Source organism: Palaemon carinicauda, chromosome 29, assembly GCF_036898095.1.
Source record: "Palaemon carinicauda isolate YSFRI2023 chromosome 29, ASM3689809v2, whole genome shotgun sequence".
NCBI lineage: Eukaryota > Metazoa > Arthropoda > Malacostraca > Decapoda > Palaemonidae > Palaemon > Palaemon carinicauda.
The window spans coordinates 75,688,600-75,705,317 of record NC_090753.1 but is presented as its reverse complement, the minus strand read 5'-3'; the positions used below and the strand labels follow the sequence as shown (position 1 = coordinate 75,705,317).

Here is a 16,718-nt window from a genome sequence, read left to right as displayed (position 1 = left end):
ATTATTATTATTATTATTATTATTATTATTATTAGTATTATTATTATTATTATTATTATTATTATTATTATTATTATTATTATTATTATTATTATTATTATTGTGCAAACATCAATGTCTCCTCTAGAATTCACTTTTAAATGAGAAAAATTTGGGAAAAATACTTATATTTCCGATGGACTTTTATCACGAAATAAAAAATCTATCATAAAAAAAATATATTTAGTCTATTCGTAATATATATAAAAACAACAAAGTAAAATTCTTCCATTAGAAATAAATCATCGTTAATTAGTTATCAAACTATTACATAATTTAAATTTGAATTTTCTACCTTTCCATATCTAAACTAAAATATCCACCATGATTTCAGTACTTTTGATTACCATAAAAGCTATCACTCAATATTAAAAATTTACGGGCTGCCCACGCAAGAGCCCGTGTCTTACACAAGGTAAGGCAATTTACACACACACACACACACACACACACACACACACACACACACACACACACACACACACACACACAATATCAAACGGATTATCAGTTACCTTTGTTGTCAAATTATAGACATAAAACATTTATTGAATAATTCCATAAGATCACAAATAGTTTAATAATTAAAATTCTATAAATATTCAAACACCCCAGCTTCCACTGAAAACTATCCGAAGATAATTCAATTGTCATAATTGAATTCATAATAAAAAAATAAAATACTCAGAAAGACACTCACTGAACTCAACCGGAAGTCGATTCGACGTAATGAAGTGGCGGACCAAGAGACGAATACAAGTAATTCCAACGTCTCCTAAATCCCGCTTAATACTGAGAGTTCCGACTGAGTTTCAACGTTCGTTCGTCAGTAGAAAGACGCCCTTGGTTCTATCCCGCCCCAAACCCGCTACCTTCCTACTCGGTCCCTTGATCCCCCGAAATAACCTTCGTGAGTACCTAGGTACAAGACATCCCCTCCCCCTCCCTCCCTCCCTCCCTACATTTCCTGCCCATACAGATATTACGTCAGACGAATGATTGCCAACAGGTAATATGACGTTAACCTGTGAGTTTAATTTATACTTTTTTTTTTTTCATTTGCGTGAGTATCACGCACTTCTTTGAATTTCTTATTATTATTTTTTCTTTTTTTACGTTTTTCTGGTACTTACAAACAGAAATATAGGGTGATATGATGAGACACCACCTACATTATGCTGATTGAGTGTATACATACATACATACATACATACACACATATACAGGTATATATATATAATATATATATATATATATATATATATATATATATATATATATATATATATATATATATATATATATATATATGTAAATATCACCCACGAAATGCATTTAATACCGAATTCTATCTTGGGAAATACATATCCACTTGGAATTCCAAGTGGATATGTATTTCCCAAGATAGAATTCGGTATTAAAGCATTTCGTGGGTGATATTTACATTAATTAAAATCACGTGTGCTTGTGATATATGTTCATATATATATATATATATATATATATATATATATATATATATATATATATATATATATATATATATATATATATATATATATATATATATATATATATGTGTGTGTGTGTGTGTGTGTGTGTATATATATATTACACACATCCACATACACACACTTGGCTCAGCTATTGGCCTACTTGTCATCGGCCACATGCCAGTGCTTGCAATCACATTTCTTATGTTACAAACATGACGTAACAATCTCTTGTAATAGTTCAAAGATTGATTCATTCATTCATACTAAATTGTACTCGTTCATCATTATTATCGTTTATTATTCCCTATAAATTGTTTTGATTATTTTTCCTTCGTTTTATATTTTTTACGGATTAAGGTGAAGTCTTAAATTTGATTAAAATTAAGTGAATGGTCATGAATCTATAACTTATAGCAACAACACTAATAAACATTTAGGCTACTCATGCCCAGATATGTGCTTTAGAATAAATAAAATACTTATAATCACAACATAGAAAGATTTTTTTGTTTTTATTAAATCTGACGGGAAATGGGTTAATGCTCTTTGGCCACGCTGTATTGCCTTACTTACGGAAACAGGAGACGAGGTCAGTGGGAGAACAACGTGGATGGAGTCAAGGTCTATAGACCTTGGATGGAGTTTTCATATGGGAGACCTTGAGAGTTGAGACAGTGAGCGTTTACGGCAGACTCACTAATTCCAGGTATTGGCGTTCGTATAAATATTCTACACGGCATATTTTAAAGGAAACACGTTGAATCAAAATTAAGAAATGGTCTATTTCCGAGAATCTAGTTATAACCAATCCAAATCCTTTCTATATTTTATGGGTCATAGGGAAAATGGGACATCTATAGCAGTCCTAATAATATTCTCGTCATGAAATACTGCTCGTGGCCAAGAGTATTACAGAAGCGTCCGGAGTGACAGTCTGTAATGGTAATCACAGGATACATAGCCCTTCCGCATCTATTTCACAAAAAAAAAAAAAAAAAAAAAAAAAAAAAAAAAAAGGATAATACAGAACATCTATTTTCATGCCAAAAATTAAGTTGGTTAAAGGAAAAATATATAATCTTAGGTATGTTATATACATAAGTAGGGCAAGGCATATGAAAGAAGTTAACTTAAAAATGCCAAACTTACCACAATAGGTTGCCAAAATCGATAACAAGGTATTATCCCAACAGATTTCAAGGTAGAATTAAGATTAAGATTTTTATTAAGTATGTTGTTTATGGTACAGCCTTTGGGTACAACAGGGATCTGGTTGCATTTATAAGTAGGGCAATGTAGGCTACATGAAATAAGAATTAAAAAGTCTAAAATGACCACACTAGGTTACCAAAACTGATGATAGCAAGGTGTTATCATATCTGACTTCAAGGTAGAATCGGATAAAAGGAAATATTGAGAATTTCACTATTAATTTATATAGAGTACAGGTAAAATATGCTTAATTACAATAATAAGAATAAGCTTAGAAGCTTTGCACCTATCTATAAGGCAATAGGGTGCCCGCAAACCTATTTTGCGGAGTGAGGAATTAGGAATCCGGAACTACAAGAAAAATCTAAATTACAATAATAAGTATAAGTTTAGAAGCCTTGCACATATCTATAAAATGATAGAGTGTCCGCAAACTTATTAAATTGCGGAGTGAGCAATTAGGGAACCGAGAATCAAGATTAATCTAACAGGACCTTTACAGTTGCGGTTATCAATTTGTATCAAGAAGACAAGAATGTTACGGTTATTAATTTGCATCAAGAAAAATTATATATATATATATATATATATATATATATATATATATATATATATATATATATATAGGTATATATATATATATATATATATATATATAGGTATATATATATATATATATATATATATATATATATAGGTAGATATATATATATATATATTATATATATATATATATATATATATATATATATATATATATCTACCTATATATATATATATATATATATAATATATATATATATATATATATATATACCTATATATATATATATATATATATATATATATATATATATATATATATAGGTATATATATATATATATAGGTATATATATATATATATATATATATATATATATATAGGTAGATATATATATATATATATATATATATATATATATATATATATATATATATATATATAGGTAGATATATATATATATATATATATATATATATAATATATATATATATATATATATATATATAGGTAGATATATATATATATATATATATATATATATATATATATATATATATATATATATATATAGGTAGATATATATATATATATATATATAATATATATATATCTACCTATATATATATATATATATATATATATATATATATATATATATATATATATATATATATATATATATATATAGGTATATATATATATATATAGGTATATATATATATATATATATATATATATATATATATATATATAATATATATATATATATATATATATATATATAGGTAGATATATATATATATATATATATATATATATATATATATATCTACCTATATATATATTATATATATATATATATATATATATATATATATATATATATATATATATATATATATATAGGTAGATATATATATATATATATATATATATATATATATAGGTAGATATATATATATATATATATATATATATATATATATATATATATATATATATATATATATATATATATGAATTTTATGATGAGTAGGTAGCGAAAGTTGGCCACACTTAATTACAACATATCTATGAATCTATGATAGTATGACCTTGATGAATGGTTAAAAGCCACATTTAATAGTAAAACTTAAATCCATAAAAAAAACTCGTATATTATGCACGAATGAATCTTGTATAAATAGATAGATAATTTTTGAAAGTCTAGGTAACATATTAACGTTAATAAAATAACAGGTAAGACTAAAAGTATGAGAACGGTCCGTGTGGGATATTCATCCTTCAAAAGCCTCGATAACCTTAACACTCAAAGAGATTATTATATTCTCTATATTATTATATTCTCTATATTATTATATTCTATATATTATTATATTATTATATTCATCTTTGAGCTCGCTCAAAGATAACGAGCGCTCCAGTGGTAATAAATATGCAATATGGTACTATGCAAGGTTTAGAGAAACGGTACTTTATGCAAATGTAGGCTATCATATTTTAGGAGTTGTCAATTGAATAATGTTATCCACCATACTCTATTTTTTTATTATTCTACTTTTCTTTCTATAAATAAAACATTAAGAATAAAAAAGTGAGAAAACGTATTGCAGATTAGAGAAAAATTTAATACGAAAGCTGTCACTTTATCTATATTGAAATTGCCGCGCTAGAAATTTAATGACTGAAAAATCCTCTTTCAAAAATGAATGAATGTACAAATAATCCAAGTAAATTATAAATAATAATGAAACCAATCAATTCTAAAGGATTCTTTTTATCCCAGGAACACAAGACATAGGATCTTTACACGAACTAGCCTAGGAAGTAATGTGAGTGGTTACTACCTTCAATGCCAAACGAATGACTTAATACTTATCCGCAAGAACACGGTATACGAGTCGATTTATACCCGGAAGTTTTACTTGGTAGGCCACGTGTAATAGCTGATTTTTTCTTCATGAATTTGACATTTATTTTGAAAAGAAGATAGCCAGTAAATTTACAGTTTCAATGATTACTGAAATTATATTTTTATTAAGAATGCTAGAATAGTGATATAGAGTGTGTAGAGAAGTGTTGGGAAAACCATCTATACATCTATAAGTAATAGGAAACATGGTAGTGGAATGATGAGTGAGAGAGGCAATGAAAGCCAAAAAAATTAGAGAGAGAGAGAGAGAGAGAGAGAGAGGAGAGAGAGAGAGAGAGAGAGAGAGAGAGAGGAGAGAGAGAGAGAGAGAGAGAGAGAGAGAGAAGAGAGAGAGAGACGTATATAGGGAGTAGGGGTTTAATGATTAAGAAGAGATACCAAAATACGGAAGAGATAAGCGAAGAAGGCAGTTACGCAAGATGGATTTCATAACCTTGGTATTATGCATTACGAGCCATTCGACATTTCACACCGCATAGACCTATTACTCGTTTATTGTCAAATTTACATTATCGAATCTCTTTGAAAACTAGAAAGTCTTCAGTTTCTTCTTGAAAGCCTCAATCTCATCACTCTTCCGGATGTCTAGTGGGAGCTTATTGTATAGTCTTTGGCCATATATTTAAAAACTCTACATAGTCTTGAACCTAGAGTAGACATGTACCTTGATTCTAATAATTTGAAACCATTTGTACCTATTCTCGTGTCAATACGATTTAATTAATTGTTGGCTGCACAATATGTAGCTATTCTCTTTGATATTTTGGACGTCCGGTTCTGATAACTTGATGGGTTATTGTACATATTCTTAACTTAATTCTTGTTTTAATAGGCAGCCAGTGTTTGGTCCTTTCTTGGAGTGGGACACCTTTTATTAGTCTTGCTCCTCTGTTTATTATGTTTTGTAATTTCTCTAGTTGTACTTTTGGTAGATGGAGTTACAGTAGTCAATATGGTAATAACAGTTTAGCACAAGTTTCTTTACTGAATGTTACTTTATATTAATAATGTTTCTAGGATGATATCTAACAATTTTACTACATGGTTTATTTGGGCACTGAAAGACAAGTTACAGTCAAGAGATAGGCCTACTCCTAGATCGCTAACTTTACTAGATATCGGGACAGAGTTGTTATTTATGCTTATTTGAATACTGTCCAAATTTCTTTGGCTATTTTTCTTTCCAACCCACCATAAACTTGCATCAGGTTTGATATTGGTTCTTCAGGGCCATTATCCCTTGGCCAGTGTCATCAACGACTTTCTTGGCCAGTATGGCAACCCCCCCCCCCCCCCCCCCCCAAGAAACTTCATTGGGAATCAACATCAATCGTATTTCACAAATTGTTGACAAAAATAAATATAAAGTAGCAAGTAAACAAACACAAAGACATGTATACACTGTGTCCGTCAGCCGGACGTATAGAAAATGGCAGATTTTTATTCCTAGAGCTTAGCATATCAATGGCCATGATCACCGACACTGACTCTGGTCCTGTTTTGCAATCTGTTAACTTCAGGACAATACAAAGGAACCAATTTTGCAATACATCTGCGTCAAAGACTCGCAACAATCAATATACTTGGAGTTCAACATCCAATTAAGGCCGAAGCACCTTGATTTATGAGAAAAATCGGGTTTCCAACTGACGAAATTAAACGATGTAGGAGAATTTACATGATTGGTTAGTGGGTTGTCTATCCAGCAACGACCTCTATAGGCAAACTCCAAAGTGGTAGATCAGATGAATAGCCAGAGTTGCCTTATTTATTACCGTAATAATAATAATAATAATAATAATAATAATAATAATAATAATAATAATAAATAATAATAATAATAATAATAATAATAATAATAATAATAATAATAATAAAAGTATGATGCCTAAATGACGCCCATACAAAGATGTAAATAAGTTTAAAATGTTTTTAGGAATAAAGAAATGGAGAGAGAGAGAGAGAGAGAGAGAGAGAGAGAGAGAGAGAGAGAGAGAGAGAGAGAGAGAGAGAGAGAGAGAGAGAGAGAGAGAGAGAGAGAGAGAGGTTAATGCCACGACAAATGATTTTATCTTGAAAGACGCACAACACGCGCGTGCAGAGAAAAAAGGACATGACAGTCTGGCAAGACAATGCAGAGATAAGAATTGCGAAACATTAACAAAGAGTTCTTTCAGGTTTATGAGAAATACTTTAGAAACATTAAACTTATGCTCCAATGACTTACTTGAAAATAGAAAAATTAACTATCTGTCTTCAAATAAGAAACTTTAAATCTATAAAATTAATTAAATCACAAAAAAATTACACTATTTATTTAAATTTGCATATGACTAAAGTTATCTATTTTTTTTCTCGTTTGAGTAGTTTTACTCATTACATTAATTTTGCATAAAAAATTTATTAATTTTTTTTTTGTATTTTTATATTCTTAGAGAATTTCTGAAGTCTGTTTGTAGGAGAAAATTAATCAATTTAGAATAATACCCTGATTATGTTTCCCTTCAACTTGGCGTAAAGTTTTAATGACGTCACTATAATGACGTCAATGAATGTTTACACTTTCCTGAACTACAATACAGTACTACATCAATTTTACGTTATGTAATAAGTCTCAGATATTACATTTAAATTAATACATTAATATTTAATTAAATTAAGCAACAAAATATAAATTATTGCGATATATTTCAATGTTTTTATGTTATCTGCACAGGCCGGTTTAAGTTTAATGTTATTGTCACCGACTGGCATTGGAGAAGACGGTCCCGAAGTTGATAGTAATATTTTGATAATTTCCTCTTGTGAACCCTATTAATTTAATATGCTTAGTGGAAGACACACATATAGAAGGTAAACCATATTGACTTAATCTGAAATTTTAACTATCTTATTACGTGTTAGATTACCTTAATAGGAAACTTGAGAAAAATTATAGGTAGTCTTCTGCTGTAGGTTTGGTACAGTAGATATACGTAATTTATACTTGCAAATTATTAATTTAACCCATTTGAGTAAGGGATAGTGTGGCAAGGGTCCTGGTAACTTATCTTATAAGGTAGTAGATAGATCATATGCACCGTAGGTGACAATAATTAGAAATTTAATCAGGGCCACTTTAACCTGCCTTTGGCTTATACTGCAAATCTCAATTAATACACGAACTGGTAAATTTTTAGTTTCAGCCAAATTTGGAAAAATGCAATAAAAATATATTTGTTGCATCAGAAATAGTGTGGTTTCAATGAATTTAACGTTTATTTTGACTGCAAACCAACCGATTTAGAGATTTACTATGTATACCCTAGTTCATCCCACCAATTATGGGGGACACCCTTTGGGAACCGGGGTTTTGGGTGGGGGAAGGGGGGGGGAGGGTGTTGGGGCATTGAATGATATTTGCAATAAATGAATAATTAATGTTCCAGCACCCCTCCCCCATACCCCTAACTAGGCCTACCGGGGGGAGGGGGTAGGGCCCCCCAGTGACCCCCCCCTTAAAGCCACAGTAATTTTCAGGGCACCACAGAACCTAACAAACCCACCTAACCTAACCTAGGGGCCCTGTACCCCTACCGGGGGGGGGCTTCGCCCCCCCTTGCGACCCCCCCCCTTTAACCAGGGGTAAATTTGAATATATATATTTTGTTAAATCACTTCTTACCTTAAACGGAAGATGACGATGAAGATGTGGAAGGTTGTGGTTGACCCTCTTCTGAATCATCAAGTACTGGAATACGTTCAGATTTGGTACAATACCACACATGTCTATCCTCACGAAAATGTAAAGGCGAATCACATTTACCACACTGGTCACTTAAAGGTAATACGGAATGCTCCCTTAGAAAACGATTCACTACTTCAGGAGTTCCATTATAATTCCCATGAAATCGGCCGATCACATCAAAATAGGAATAACGACATATTTCACACAACCGTACCGCAGGATCCATGACAGTTAAATGACGTGTGATGAAAATATAGAAACCGGAACTTTTGAAAACCGAAAACAAACGACAATCACGGGTTTCTCCCATAATGAAATAGGGAAAAAAACAAAATAGTATCGTTTACAATGTTATATTGCACGAAAAACAGATCCTTGAAACAAGACTGAGAGACCAATGAATCGTCCAATAATAACCCTTGAAAAGAACCCAGTAGTATTTTGATTGGAGGAGCGACATTAGTGGGAGGAGCAAATGCGCATTCAAGTAAATATTGTCACATTACGCAATGGGGCGGAGCCAAGTAAGATGAAAACAGACATACAAACGAACAAGAGCTACCTTGTGTGCCCATGGAAAGATATACACTAAACTTAGAAAAAGTCAAGACCTTCAATTCCTGAAATATTTTTTTTCTCTGTAAGTATGCATTAGCGACAATAATGTATTGAGAAGAAGTGTTTTGTTATCACGTGCTTTACTAGGAAAATATATTAATATAATACATTTCCCAATTTGGTTGAATCCAAAACTTTACCCACGAACTCATTGCCAGTGTAATGTAGGTTAATATCGGAGCCTTTGTAGGGTGACGGTCAGATCCCGTAGAAAACGGGAATATTCTGAACTGTGGCCGTCGTTCTAAAAACGATTTTGGTGGGAGAAGCTAACTTAAAAAACCTACCTAACCTATGCTAAAAGCCGTATTCTTACCCAGAGGGGCTTCGCCCCCCCGGACCCCCCCTTACACAACAGTTTCCTTACCTACGAGTACGACGGGAGAAGCTAACTTAAAAAAACCCACCTAACCTATGCTAAAAGCCGTGTCCTTAACCAGGGGGCTGCCCCCCCCCCCCCCCCGGACCCCCCCCTTACACAACATATTTAAGATCCGTAGACCATTTCCAAACGTTTTTATTCTATACAAGATAACAGTCGGAGCGATAATAAGCTAATTAGGACGCTTGGCCGTAGCGCTACAAACTACCCTTAATATCTTTCAAAACATTAAAATCTTATGGATTCATTAGGTTCCATATCACATTTTCATAAATTAACATAATGTAGGTTACCATATTACTCTCGAGTTGAAGGTGCTGACATGTCAGGATGCCAGAAAACTCAAAATCAATCAATCAAGTACCTATACGGTAAAATTATATAACAGGGCAACATATCTTTTTAGGAAAAACAGCTTCTCTACAGTAAATCGTGTGCCTTTAATGTATTTGACCCTTATTTCCACTGCAAATAAGCCGTTGTGACGGTCTGAACGATCCCCCGGTCTCAGAATTCTCCTTGATAATCTGCGCATGCGCGAACATTACCGTTTGCCGGTGCATACGAGGTTGATGTTTTATTTTCGTGTAATGTTAGCGTGCGCAGCTCAACATTACCACTTGCCAGTACATACGAGCTTGATGTTTTATTTTCATGCGAGCAAAGCGAGCTAATGGTGGAAAAGAACCATTATACAATGTCAAGGAGAATTCTGAGACCGGGGGGATCGTTCAGACCGTCACACCGTTCCGTCAAGGACCCTTTCCCTTCGCAACAGACACAAGTGGGAACCTGGGACAGTTTTATTTTAGTTACCTGGTACTTTGGGTGGGCAAAAACAGGGTAAAACAGGATTATTTAACTCTTTCCAGATTGTAAAAGACCACAGAACCCAACACACCCACAGACCTAGTTAGGGGTCACGCCCCTAACCCCCCTTCCCAGGTCACAAACTAAAAGTAAATCGCAAAATAAATCGATACATTATGATAGAGTAAATCACTATTAATACCTTACATTATTATAAGGTAAATCACAAAAAAATCCTTACCAGAATCGCACATGGGACACATTAACCTTTGAGCGATAACGCAATGAACTTTTAAAAAGCATTCACTATGCCACGAGTACGTAATACTCACCATGAAACTTGGCTATAGCATCAAAATAGCTATTATGGCAGCCATTACACTTTGTTATGTTGGGCTCCATAACTCGTACTCAACTTGTAACACAGCTACAAACTAACAGGATTTGTCCTAGGAAAACGGGGCGTCACAGAACTGCTAACGTCAAACTCAAGCATACATACATGCCCAAATATGGTAAACTTTGTCATATGGTATGGGAAGGTAGGAGGAGGAGCTACTTACTAATGAAAGAACAGGAGTAATTCCATTAGTAGAAAGCAAGTGGAAGGAGGGCTTGTGCGCTGGAAGTGTGAAGTCGTTATCACGCAATTAGCTATGCACAGACGCACAAAAGGGAGCAGATACGTCCAACTTGTAAAATGTAAACAAAAGAGTGAAATGAATATTTCAGGGGCATAGGATCCCTATAGTTTGTGCAATTTTGTTGTGGATTTATTATGCCTCCCAGAGGAGAATGTATAGAGAAGAAAAGGTTAGTTTTACCATTATTTATTAATTCGCCAGTAAATTTTCCCCACCCTAAACCTTCGGTTCCCACTGGGTGTCCCCCATTACCGTATGATATATCAGGGTATATCTTATAAACTATTTATTTGCGACAGTAATAAAGGTAATTTTCAAAGAAAACGGGACTTTTTCTATATATAACACCATTTCTTTATTAGTAAAATTTTTCCCATGTTGTTTTATAATAATACCATCAACGGTAGACCGGTAATGATGATGAATGTGTGACGTGTTTTTTTTTGTATGAAATCTTACGGTAACATTCTATTGAGAAAGATATTTTATATTTAGTTATGTAAATATTGGCCAGGTCACTGATGCTATTAAATATTGAAATTTAGTGTTCCCTCTTATCTCAACTTTTTAAAAAAAGGTTTATTAATATTTTCCATGATTATAAACATGAACCTTATATTTTCTCATATCGTCACCCTCATAAACTAACTGCGTAAGTAATTTTCTCCACTTGTTGAGAAATAAAAAAGAAAACCTCATTTCCTAATTCTTTATATCATTGTGTTGAGCTTCAATTAACAAATTCCAATTCACAAATTCTTCTGTTAAGAATTTGTGAATTGAAACTCAAGACAATGATACAAGGAATTAGGAAATGAGAAGGTTTCTTTTTGATTTCCTAACAAGTGGAGAAAATGACTTAGGCAGTTAGTTTATGAGGGTGACGATATGTTTCTCTTGTTGTTTTGTTTATTTTACCATTGAGTATTTTAGCAGGTTTGGGTATATCATAAATCTTCCTTAATACTTATCCAGTTTTTTAATTCTATAGAGATAAAGTTGTATATCGAGATTAAAAATGAATACATAAATACGGTAATCAAGTCACGGAAATGTATGATTTACATGTTTGGGGAGGAGTTTATTTTGAAATTAGATAGTCTAGTTAACGTAAGATTAGTTTTTGAGTACAGTACCTGTGTAAAAATTAAAGTCGGTCCCAGCTGATATACTATAATTTTAGATTATGACACATTTCTAAGAAATAAAAATAATATGTAATTTGGGTTAGGCTAAGGCATGCATGTTGTCAAGGTAGTTTTGTGACTAGCAGTGGATAATATAGTAGATTTATAAGACAGTTATCAGCTCCGTACTATCATATAAGGCAGATTTTTGGGCAATTAAGAGGAAAGATGTATGATACGTCTTTTAATTCATGTAAGATGTGACTCCTTTTGATATCCCTAATTTTTCATATGAATTACAGAGGATGGCAGTTATTAAGAAAATGGTGCACTCATCATGCTCACACGTCAGCCGAACACCGACCCATAAACAAACTGCTTATTGCAAATCGAGGGGAGATCGCTTGCCGAGTTGTAAAAACTGCTCGCAAGATGGGTGTGAGAACTGTAGCAGTGTTCTCGGAAGCTGATAAAAACTCCATGCATGTTGCTATGGTATGTATTTATTAATTTACAAAACTTACAGTTCTGAAGTATTTGTGGATAATATAATTGTTATTTGACTGGATCATATTTGTAATTTTGTTTTGTGGTCTGACGGATACATTTTGATCTTCCTTAGTAAAAAAGGGAGCAAATTAGTTTGATGTTATTTCATGATTACCAAAGGTCCAGAAGTCTAAAATTAGTGCCAGATCTTTGCTCAACAGCATCTATAATGTTTACAACGCTTCCAGAAGTCTAAAATCACTGCCAGATCTTTGCTAAGACAGCATGTATACCATTTACAATGCCTCCAGAAGTCTTAAATTGGTGCCAGATCTTTGCTAAACCGCATCTATAACGTTTACAATGCTTCCAGAAGTCTAAAGTTTTCAAGTCAAATTTTGTTACACAAATCCAATTGAAAATAACGAAAGCAAGGCAAGATAAAGAAATACTGCTGAAACAATATTGTATCATTGAATACAGTCAGCAGAACAACATTTGTAATACCCTGATATCTATTTCATATGAAACCCGACTATATGTTGACTTTTGTAGCTGGAAATCATAGGCATGGAATTCAGGTTAGGGCTACCATAGGCTAAAATTTAAGAAAAAGCCTCTCGGAACCTATTAAGTTTATAAGTTGATGACCTTCTGTACCAACCGTGCATAGTTTTTGAATGTCGGTAGGGCAGTCTATGAGATAGGATTGAATATTAGGAACCTCAGATATCTAAAAGAACTTATACTCTAACATGACCTTATTTTATTCTATCTCATTTTCATTTCTGTTTTGACTGCCTCTGATTTTTTGCTTGTAGATATTGCCCTGTTGGTGATATCATCCTTTGAATATTTGATTGGGTTTGTGGAGGTGACTAGGCAGCTATATCACCTACAGTTCATTCATATTAACTGTTTATTTCCACATAATATTGAATTTGCTCATGCAACATTGTAAATTTTCCCTAATGTCAGTTTCAGTATCAAGTAGTTGATGATAATGTTCACTGCATATGTGTAATTAATACTGAGAAGATGACTGTACTATGATTAATTTTTTTTTATATATTTTAAGGCCGATGAAGCATATCACATTGGCCCGGCAGCTTCCCAGGAGTCTTATTTACGTGCAGACAAGATCCTGAATATTGCTAAATGTAGTGGTGCCCAGGCTGTACATCCAGGTTATGGATTTCTCTCGGAAAATGTGGAATTTGCTGAAGTCTGTGCCAAGGAGGGAATAATTTTTGTCGGTCCTCCTGCATCTGCTATTCGTGATATGGGAATTAAAAGGTAACCTGCCAGTTCGACATACATCAGTTCCAACTTTATGTTGCTTATCGTTACGTAGTAAATGCAAAAATTAAATCTGTTAACAATGTTTTTCTGACCTTGCATCAGTCTTTACATTGTATGATAGTGATGAAGTACTATATAGTACTTGACTGTACTTCACATAGTAGTTTGTTAATGTCTGTACAGTATCTGGTTTTTATAAAATGATAGAAGGTTGTAAGGACTTATTAGGGTTCAGTATGTGCATAAGGAATATGTAAGTCACTCTTTAGGGCAAAAATCTGACCTGCATCATGTCTCTTAGGGCGCTTTCACACCGAAGTGGCATATCGTACATGGCATGCCCGGTAGCACGCCAGTTGAAAACATTCATCTAGAAATATATGAAACCTTTCCCACAGAAGAGGTGTGAACATTGGGATATGCGACGTGTAGAGGCAGGTTTACACGGTCGAATGGTTCGACACATGCAGTTCGAAAGACGTGTTTGAATTGATGTTCGAACGTGTGAACGCGGTATTTGGTTGTCGAACACGTTCGTCGAATGGTTCGAAGAAAGTCTGTTCTAACCTGACTTTTGTGGGTGGGGCTTCATTGTCCACCAACATTATGCATTTGTGACTGTCTGCCACCTCTTCGAACCGTTTGATAAGCAGGTTTGACAAACCGTTTGTCAAGCAGGTTCAACGAACCGTTCGACCATGTAAACCCATTTTATGCTCCATGTGTGTGAAAGTTTCATATATTTCTACTGTATATGTTCTTTTGCAACTGGTAGCTATGTTGCATGCCACGTGCAACATGGCACTTTGGTGTAAAACTGCCCCCTAGAGCCAGTTACTGACATAGGGAGGGATATTACTGTACATTACAGGATGTTTGATGAATGAATTAGTTTTATGGCCTTTTTTAAGTTCACTTTAGGTTTGACATCACTATGGTAATTGATATAGGTTTTTAACTATTATTTCTCTCAAGTTATCAGAAAATCTTTTTACCCGTTAAGAACATTACTTAATTTTTTATATGAATATGCACCTATTTGATTTACTTCTTTTCATATTGCTCTCTTCAAGCACAGCCCTTCATGTTGATGTGTATCACAGATTGATTTCCTGTGATGGATATTGTAGCAGTTTTTTCGTTATCAGTAACAGGAATAATTTTGATAGTGCTTCAAACTTTACGTTTGTGGTACTGATTTTCAATTACTGGCAAATTAAAGTGATCGAGAGCATCTCTCTCTCTCTCTCTCTTCTCTCTCTCTCTCTCTCTCTCTCTCTCTCTCTCTCTCTCTCTCTCTCTCTCTCTCTCTCTCTCTCTCTCTCTCTCTCTATATATATATATATATATACAGTGGAACCTCTACATCCGAACGTATCTACATCCGAATTTTCCAACATCCGAAGTAAAATTCGAGCAAATTTTTGACTCTACACCCGAATTTTATTTCGACACACGAAGTAAACATTACGCCATTGAGCGTCGAGTGCTCAGTTCTCTGTTCTTGTGTGTATCATGTGGTTGTCCTCTGTTTGGTCTGTTATTAACAGTGCTTATTTTCTTCCTTTTCTCACATTTCCTTTTTGATTTTACCTATAATCATGGTCCCTAAGAAGCTAAGTTTCAGTACAGGAAGAAGGCAATTCTTTCAATAGAATTGAAGCAAGAAATTATAGAAAAACATGAGAGCAGTGTACATGTGAGTGATACTGTATGGCTAAACAATATGGCCGGAATGGGCCTATGATCTCGAGGATCATCAAGCTGAAGGCAGCCATTAAAGCAAATAACCATCGAAGGGGATCACCATTATTACAAGACATCATAGCAATACCCTGGAAGAGATAGAGCGACTTTTATTGATAGGGATAAAGGACAAAGAGATTGTTGGCAACGATCATTTGTGAGAAGGGCCAGCGTGATGAACAGAAAGAAAGAAAACCAAGATAGCATTAACAAGCTCTTTTGAATAAGACTTCTCTCTTTTTCTGTTTCTCTCTAAACATAGCATTAACATGTTCTTTAAATAAGATCTCTCCCTCTCTCTCTCTCTCTCTCTCTCTCTCTCTCTCTCTCGTTCTTCTTCGCTGTTGTAGTGTTAGATACGTCTACGTCTATTTTTTTTTCCGAGAGAGAGAGAGAGAGAGATTAAACAAAAATGTGTTTAGAGTACATATGATTTTTAACTGTGTCAACGAGTTGAAAAACAATTAAATGAAACTAAGAAAGTAATAACAGCTAATCTGAATTCGTTTATTAACTAAAACAAATATTGATACAAACACACTCGTGTGCGTATGCACAAACACACACACACAGGTGCAAGAATTTTGCTACGCAGTAAGAGAGACGGTTAGGGAGGAGGTAGAGATGGTGACTGCGATAACATACCGT

At 33.3% G+C, this 16,718-nt stretch overlaps 2 protein-coding genes across 7 annotated transcripts in view; both read left to right on the top strand.

Annotated features, from left to right (window-relative positions):
* LOC137622258 (uncharacterized) overlaps nt 1-16,718 on the top strand; it is a 65,203-nt gene that overhangs the window by 16,864 nt on the left and 31,621 nt on the right. The gene's annotated exons all lie outside the window — the stretch shown is intronic.
* Nucleotides 7,824-16,718, top strand: part of LOC137622673 (methylcrotonoyl-CoA carboxylase subunit alpha, mitochondrial-like) — a 28,441-nt gene continuing 19,546 nt past the window's right edge. Inside the window, exons 1-3 of the mRNA XM_068353269.1 lie at nt 7,824-8,078; nt 12,836-13,028; nt 14,101-14,318. Of these exons, the coding sequence (XP_068209370.1) occupies nt 8,050-8,078; nt 12,836-13,028; nt 14,101-14,318 (440 nt within the window). The 5' untranslated portion in view covers nt 7,824-8,049. The remainder of the gene's footprint in view (nt 8,079-12,835; nt 13,029-14,100; nt 14,319-16,718) is intronic.